Source organism: Garra rufa, chromosome 16, assembly GCF_049309525.1.
Source record: "Garra rufa chromosome 16, GarRuf1.0, whole genome shotgun sequence".
Taxonomy (NCBI): Eukaryota; Metazoa; Chordata; class Actinopteri; order Cypriniformes; family Cyprinidae; genus Garra; species Garra rufa.
In genome coordinates this window covers 41,242,905-41,251,671 of record NC_133376.1, presented here as the reverse complement: position 1 = coordinate 41,251,671, position 8,767 = coordinate 41,242,905, and the positions used below count along the sequence as shown (strand labels likewise).

Here is an 8,767-nt window from a genome sequence, read left to right as displayed (position 1 = left end):
TTGCTCTGCACATTTTGTCTGAATCTGACACACTCAGTTTAGTTCATGGATCTGTGTTAAAAGAGGGAGACATACAAAATGTGCAGAGCAGTTGGCCCCAGAGGACTGGAGTTGAGAACCACTGCTCTAGGCGAGCTGTAAAGTAAGGAGCCAAAATTCAAGAGTCTGAATCGAAAGTTAGCATTGCTTTACTCATCGCTACATTATTGACATGGATGCCAGGACATATGTAACTGACTCAAGAACAAGTTCAGATGAGATCTTCTCTTCCCGCATGAAGGAGGATATCAAGAGACCAAACATCCATGTCACATCCATTTCTGAATATCTTCAGAAAGCTACACTAAGTTCATTTTAATGCTCCCAGGTTATTGGCAACATGCTTGTTGCTTAGGCTATCTGTATTGCTTAGGCTTACTTAGTCGTTTTCAGAATATCGGACCCTAAAAATTTGTGAATTGGACTATTTTGCAAAAGTACAACTGGCGTTACATCACGGAGGATGGCCACTGGATGATTGAGAGGAGATGAGGAAGATGAGCTTCAGGTGAAGAAGAACTCAGAATTCAGGAGAAGGCTCCCTCATGTGGTGGGTGGTTGGAGGAGCAGGTTCAGGCATGTATATGACATTATGCCACCTTTTAGGTCCCTCAGGGTGTTTAGAAGCTTTAGTTCGGGGCCTTTCTCCTGGGTCTGGGTCGAGGTTGATCCGGGTGATGTACATGAAACTCAGTGATGAGAATTAGGTCCAAGATGTCATGACAAAAGTATATAACACATATTTAACATGTTATTGTATCTGATGGAATAATAATGGCCGATTTCAAAAGATTCAAAACTCCTCTTAATTTGTTTTTATTAAAAATAATAGCAATACAGCCTGATAAAATCACAACTATCAACAGAAAAAAAGACAAGAAACAGCTGAATTCAGAATTAGATCACACACTGACACCTGAAAATGTTGAAAATATCTATCCGTTAGATTGTGCCAACATCCTGACGACTGCGCCAAAAACATATGATCACATCTCAAGACAGAAATACCAGATCCTGTCAGTAGACATTTATTTAATGATTTTTGAGTCCCAAAACTGCATTAACTCAAAGTCTTCAATCAGCCTGAGAGGTTAACTGAGGAATTCAGGGAAGAGCAGAAAGCAGGAGACAAATGATGATAAAAATAAGCAGGACATAACTGAATAATATTAGTTGTGTATGTTTCAATGCTTAAACGTCATAAACAATGGTTATTATAACTGAACACAATGTTAAATTACTGTACAACATTAAAAACCTGGAAATGGAGACATTCTATTCCTTTAGCAACAAGGTGGTAAAATTGCTGTTTTTGAATGAATTAGGTGTAATGAATTAGAGAGACGCGCAGCAGGTAGGTAAACACACACAACTGTCATCTCTCCCTTTCTCTCTCTCCCTCCTTCTCGCTCTTTCTCTCTCTCAATTGATAATTAATTGAAATAAATGCTATAATCCATTAAAATAAATGTGATCTTACCCGAATAAATGTCTGTAAATGCGCTTCGTGTCGGGCGGCTCTATGCCTCCACGTTGTGCATTTAAAATCCTTAAACGCACTGCAAACCGTTGATTATCCATTACTTACTGTATTACACACAAGAGACTCTATAACATCTCACTGTTACTGATTTATCATGTAGCTCAAAGCATTATGGGTAGAATCTCTCAGCAGTCTATTCTGATTCATCAACACAGTTTCACTGATGATCCAGACCAAACATTAAACCCAGGATAGAGCGGCTGGGTGAATGTGGTGTGGACTGTGTGGATGAGGCTCATTGTGTCAGAGACGCTGTAGAAGGACAGAGTTCCTGCACTGTGATCCACAAACACTCCTATTCTACTGCTGATGGACTTTAAAGAGAGATAAGTCTCTATATTGTTGTGTATGAATGAGTATCTGGAGGGAGAGCAGAACAAACTCCAGGACTGATCATTAGCTCCAAACAAACACTCATCTTTTCCCTTTCTGCTGATGCTCTTATATGACACTGATATAAACACACCAATATTTCCACTCCACTCAATCCCCCAGTAAAAGCGTCCACACACACTCTCTCTACATAACACCTGAGGATAACGATTAAATCTGTCTGGATGGCGAGGATACGACTGATCTGTGTCAGTGAATGTAATCACTCTGTTGTTCTCAGACAGACGGAGGCGTTTATTCACTGTGTTCAGATCCAGAGTGAGCTGATGGGAATCTGACGGAGATTTAAAAAACATCAGAATCAGGGATTATGAATCTGTTTGATCTTTTCATGTAGCAGAATTCTTCATGTTCAGTGTATCATCAGTGTCTCAGTACAGATGACCAGATATCCTGTGCAAATCATCATTTACATCATCAGTTATAAAACTTTTCTTTCACCTTATACAGGAAGGGCTTGTTTGTACTGACTTACATTGTAGGATGGTTTCCTGGTTCCTGGTGCTGGGAACAATGTTGGTGAATGTGACTGTGGAAATCAACAGACATGAACAGTGTGATTCTCATGATCCTGCATCCATTCCTAAGACATTTCTAATATAATGTTCTCAATGATATGAGATGATGATGGACTCGTTTCTGAGAGCAGATGAATCTCCAGGACTTTACCTCTGTCTGAGATCTTCTTGAGCTCCTCTTTGCAGAAATTCTCCAGTTTGTCTCTCAGCTGATGGACAGATTCTCTCAGACCATCAAAAGAGACGAGAGAACTGAAGAAATCATCATTTACATCTGTAGATTCAGGAGGTGCTGAGAGAGACTGGAAACTCTACAGAAAACAAAAAATCAAAATAACTCACCTCAATCCAGCACTTTTAAAGCATCAGCTTCTTTCTTCTCATATTCATTATATCACATTAGAGCTACAGATTCTAGTAATTGCCACTACACTATATGTGAACTTACTAGGAAATAGTTTGAATGATAAAACATCTGCTAAGAACATAAATGTCCATCTAACAGCTCAAGCACAATTTTGATGAAAGTTACTCAGAATTGGTACTATCGAGTTCACTGATTTCAAGCCACTCCCATTTTAGTCAGAGTCTGAGGTAGAGTTCATGGCCATGCTCCTACAGGCAGCCAAGAGTTGGAGGTGAATTCTCCACCTTCTCCTGAGCACTCACAGCTCGATGATTGGTATCTGGGCTCCAGACGTGACTCTCAGCCATTTTCCGCCTCAGTGTCATTCTTCCCAGAGGTCCATGAATAGCTCACCTAAACATCTCACAAACAAGCATGCTCAGTGCTAAACTGCCTGATATCCTTCAGGAGCAGAACAACGGTTCCTCTAAAGCAATTTCCTAGGGCATACGGCAGCCGCAGATATGATTCTGGGGTTGTTACATATAAGACCACTTTAGAACTGGTTGCACAGCCGGATCCCAAGATGGGCATGGCACCATGCTGCTCTCCGGGTCAGCGTTACCCCAGTTTGTCACAGTCTCTTCAGCCCTTGGTCAGACCCCGCATTTCTATGGGCAGGAGTGCCCTTAGAACAGGTGTCAAGGCATGTTGTTGTAACAACAGATGCCTCTGAATGGGTTGGGGAGCTGTATGCAACGGGCATGCAGCTTCGGGCTCCTGGATGGGACATTGGGATAGTAGAATATCAATTGCCTCGTCCACTGCTGCAAGAATATGCCGGTCCATACAGACAACACTGTGGCGGTAGCGTACATTAACCATCAAGGCAGAGTTTGCTCTTTTCACATGTCGTAACTCCCCCGCCACCTCATCCTTTGGAGTTAGACATAGCTCAATTTGCTGCATGCCATTCATGTTACGCTCAATAGTACAGCTGATGTACTCTCTCAACAGTTCACCCTCCCCAGAGAATAGAGACTCCATTCCCAGGTGGTTTAGCTGATTTGGAGTCGATTCAGGGAATCAATTCAGGTGGATCTGTTTGCTTCCTAGGAATCCTCGAATTGCTGGCTGTTTTATTCCCTGACCGCTCCCCTCGGTACGGATGCACTGGCACACAGCTGGCCCCCGGAGTTTATGCAAGTACGCCTTCCACATATTAAGCCTCCTTGCACAGACCCTGTCCAAGATCAGGGAGGACGAGAAGCAAGATCTGTTGGTTGTGCCGTTCTGGCCCACCCGGACCTTGTTTGGCAACCTCATGCTTCTCGCCAACAGCCCCTCGCTGAAGAATTCCCCTGAGGAGGGACCTTCTCTCTCAGGGAATGGGCACAATTTGGCACTCGCCCCCCGATCTATGGAACCTGCATGTTTGTCTTCTTGACGAGATGCAGCAGACCTCTCTGGCCTTTCTCAGGTCATGATAAATACTACCACTCAAGCTAGAGCCTCTTCTACTAGGACTACAGGACTATGCTTTGAAGTGAGATGCTGCCATAGCAGCAAATCACAATTTGATGAATGGTACATCCCTGATCATCAGGCTCCTGAGAGGTGCAAGACGACTTAATCTTCCAAGGTCGCACCTCATCCTCTCCTGGGATCTCTCCGTGGTTCTGGCGGGACTGCAGGGAGCCCCCTGACTCAGTAGAGCTGAAATTCCTGTCCCTCAGGACTTCACTCCTGGTGGCACTCACCTTAATCAAGAGGGTGGGGGACCTGCAAGCCCTCGTGGTCAACAAATCATGCCTTGAGTTTGGTCAAGTTGATTCTCAAGTTACCTTGAGACATCAGCCTGGTTATGTGCACAAGGTTCCCACCACTCCCTTTATGGACCAGATGGTGAACTTGCAAGTGCTGCCCTCGGAGGAGGCAGGCCCAGCCCTTGCATTGCTGTGTCCTGTCTGCACTTTGCGCTCTAAACAGCTCTTTGTCTGTTTTAGAGGACAGCAGAAGGTAATGGGTGTCTCCAAATAGAGGTTGCCTTATTAGACGGTGGACGCCATCACCTTGGCATATTAGGCACATGGTGAGCCATGCTTCCTGGGAGTAAGAGCTCATTCCACTTGGAGTGTTGCCTCCTCCTGGGTCCTGGTACATGGCGCCTCTCTTGCAGGCATATGTAGAGCTGCAGGCTGGGTGACACCAAATAACCTTTTCAAGATTCTATAATCTTTGGGTGGAGCCCATTTCTTCCCGTGTGTTGGGTACAGATAGGCAATTTGCAGGAGTCCGGGCTAAGTGTCATGCTTGAGGCAGCATTCCTCTGGTAAGTATACGTTTGCTTGTTTCTCCAGTAGGTTGGGAAGGTTATGGATTGCAACTGCATTTTTTTAATTTACGTAACACAGTTCGGGTTGTGGCGCTTTCCATAGAGACCCCTAACTCAAAGTGACTGACTGAAAGGGAACATCGGTTATGTATGTAACCCTTATTACTTGAAGGAGGGAACGGAGACGTTACATCTCTTATGCCACAGCTTAAACTGTGCTGAAAGCCGGGATGCTTCTCGGCTTCTCAGCATAAATCTGAATGAGTGAATGCACACCACCATTTTATATACCCTTATGATCTCTGTTACCTGCAGGAACTGGATGTGATCCTGTGTGTGTGAAAGCTGCTCCAGCTCAGCGTCTCTCCTCCTCAGATCATTGATCTCCTGCTCCAGTCGCTCCAGTCGTCCTTCAGCTCGACTCACTGCTCGCTTTTCCTGATCTCTGATCAGCCGTATCAGCTCAAACATCCTCTCACTGTCCTCCACTGCTGTCTGTGCAGAGCGCTGTTAGGACACACAGTGATTCAGGCTTCAGTGGGACTGAAAGAGACAAGAGAGTCTGAAATGAGACAAACTTCTCTTCTTCTCCAGACTCACCTTATGAGACTCCACAGCCTCTCTCAGCTGCTGAACATATTTTTCTCTCTGCTGGATTCTGTGCTGGAACGTCTTCTGCGTCTCCTTCAGCTGCTTCTGCAGGACAAACAGATGATAGCGAATGTCAGAAAATACTGGCACTAAATCATCATGTGAACGGACGAATCTAGTAAAAGTGGAGCTGATAAGTAGGATCAAACTAGATGTAATGTTCAGTTACAATCATCATACATGAATTATCATAAAGATTAAGGCCTCTTTCTCAGTGCAAGTGTAAGTATTATAAAAGTGAAACGGACACATATGTAGAGCTTCACATTGACAGTGTTTTGTGTTCTGTGTAATTAAGCTGCTGTCAAACAACAGGTGAATAGTGCTCCATTATTTTATGTTGCTTAATCAAAGCCTACTTTAAGAAAGATTGTGCTGATAAAGGTTTATGGTGTATTTTCAGCAAACAGTGAAACTCTGCTTTCAGCTGCTGATCATTTCTGCTGTGGTGTTCGGTGTGAATGCTGTAAGCTGTTAATATGGGTGCTGTTATTATGGAGCAAAGAAATTTGTCATCATTGTTTAATAGAAATATTTTGAGTCGGGCTAGATCTGTGCTAGCTAATAATGATCATTTCCTGTTTACAGAGTTCTCTATGCTTCCTTCTGGTTCCCGATATAGATTGCCAAAGATGAAAAGTAATCGATATAAATATTCATTTGTCCCTTGTGCAATTAAGCTTTTAAATGGTTCTTGAGAAAATTTGTTAGGTATGTGATATTTATGTTTTTATGTATTGTATGAGTTCTGATTCTAGCTGCATCTACAGTAAATTGCCTGTAAGGGATTTTAATAAAGTTTGACCTTGAATATAAACACATATGAAACGAGTGTCAGCAATATTTCATCAGTGTTTACTTTTAAATACCTGTTTCCCTGTTCTCTGTGCTGCAGCTGACACAGTTTCGTGGTTTTTATGTTCATCCATACACAGCACACATATACATTTCTGATCAGTGCGACAGAAAACCTCAAGGATCCTCTCATGTTTCTGGCAGATCATCTCCTGCAGTCGTCCAGTGGCATCAGTCACTTTGTGTGGCTTACGTGAATGAAACTCCTCATGATGGTCAAAATGAGTTTGACAGTAAGATTCCTGACACATCAGACAGGACTTGACAGCTTTGTATTTTCTTCCAGTACAGACGTCACACTCCACATCTCCAGCTGCAGCGTAACAGTCAGCAGGACATTTCCTCTTCTTCAGTTTCTTCACCACTTCAGCCAGCATGGTGTTTCTAGCTAAAGCAGGTCTTGGACTGAAGGTCTGTCTGCACTGAGGGCAGCTGTAGACTCTCATCTGATCCTCATGATCCCAGCAGTCTGTAATACAGCTCTTACAGTAACTGTGTCCACAAGGAATAACCACTGGATCCTTCAGGAGATCCTGACATACTGCACATGTGAACTCCTCCTTATTTACTGAAATTCTGTCTTCCATTTTACTGCATGAATACAGAGACACAAACACACTGCTCAACTACACCTCAGTTTCTCTTACCTCTAAAATCACGTGTTTCCTGTTTCCTGTTTCTGTGTTTGAGTGATGTGTTTGAACCATGTCTCTCTGTCTCACGCACACACACACACACACACACACACACACACACACAGGTATCATTATGGGTTAATTCTATAGGGGTAACGGTTTTCTCTTTACCCTAACTCTACACCTACTAAACTTACCCCTCACATAAAACTACATGCAATTTTTACATTAAAAAAAGTGTCCTCATAAACTGTTTACACTGTAGTATCCATGTCATTATACACATTTGTATCTTCATAAACCATATATACCAGAACACACACACACTATCAGTGTATTTGTCACCAAGCAGGCCTCTGTGGTTCCCCCGATCAACACCAGAGGGCACTATCACTCTGGACTCTATTTCCCATAACCCCCAAGCACACCTGTGGCTCATTCCAGAGACTATTTGAGTGCATATGTGTGCTCTTCTCATTGCTAAGTCTTGTTTTGCCCCGACTGAGCGTTCTCTTTTAGAAATGGCATAATAAAGCTTTGCAAAGCACCCAGACTTTCCCCTCAAAGTGGTTAATTACTGTAAACTTTTCAACACATTGCACACATGTGTTGAATGGCTTAAATCTTGTGGTCAAAGGTGGAAAAAAAACTGCCTTTACGCATAGATTGTGTGTCCTCGAGTGTTAGAAACCTCGGGCACAGAGACATACACCTTCTAAAATGCTCACTTGCCTTGATTTCTCCATAACACATTTACACGAGCTGACAAACAGAAGCCTGAAGACAACAAAATTTGCACTATTAATTGCATTATTACACACTATTTTCCCTATGTAATACTGTAAAGCTGCTTTGACAGTCTGTATTGTTAAAAGGGCTACATAAATAAAGGTGACTTGACTTGGCGCCCTTTTATACTTCGGGGGCGCTCACTCATGACGTCATGGGCTATGTGGACCAATAGGACTAGAGTTTTTTCAGACATGCTTCAGATACCGGTCCTGCTGCCGACAGTCCTCAAAGTGTCCACTAGATGACATAGTGCCTTGTTTTCTCTCGGGGGACCAAGGTTATGTGTGGAATCCAAAACGTTTTCTCATGAACAGCATTTTAATTTTGTCATCGTAACAAAAGTTGTCTTGTGATCTCGACATAATCGTTGTAGCATGTTCTACATGAACGCAACATAATAACAGCTTATTAATTAACAATGTGCAGATGCACAAATAAAGATATAGGTACAAACAGAATAATATACAGTGATGGCAACATTGGTTTTGATATGCAATGAGGTTAGTAGATCACACCGAATGCAATTATGGTAATGAAACTGTGATGAGTCATGGAGCAGTAAGAACGGAATGATAACAGATACACTTTCAAGCAAATCAATCACATTTACTCATGCATTTAACATTTATAAGTTAATTAAATGTCCGTAATGAACAGCAC

At 42.7% G+C, this 8,767-nt stretch overlaps 1 protein-coding gene across 1 annotated transcript; it reads right to left on the bottom strand.

Moving 5' to 3' along the window:
• Nucleotides 1-839: 839 nt before the first annotated feature.
• On the bottom strand, nucleotides 840-7,267 carry LOC141288148 (E3 ubiquitin/ISG15 ligase TRIM25-like). The gene is made up of 6 exons (XM_073820250.1): nucleotides 6,695-7,267; nucleotides 5,775-5,870; nucleotides 5,484-5,681; nucleotides 2,645-2,804; nucleotides 2,451-2,504; nucleotides 840-2,249 (listed from the first exon to the last, which is right to left on the bottom strand). Exons 1-6 carry the CDS (start codon nucleotides 7,265-7,267, stop codon nucleotides 1,729-1,731), a joined length of 1,602 nt encoding a protein of 533 aa, XP_073676351.1. The 3' UTR covers nucleotides 840-1,728.
• Nucleotides 7,268-8,767: the final 1,500 nt, after the last annotated feature.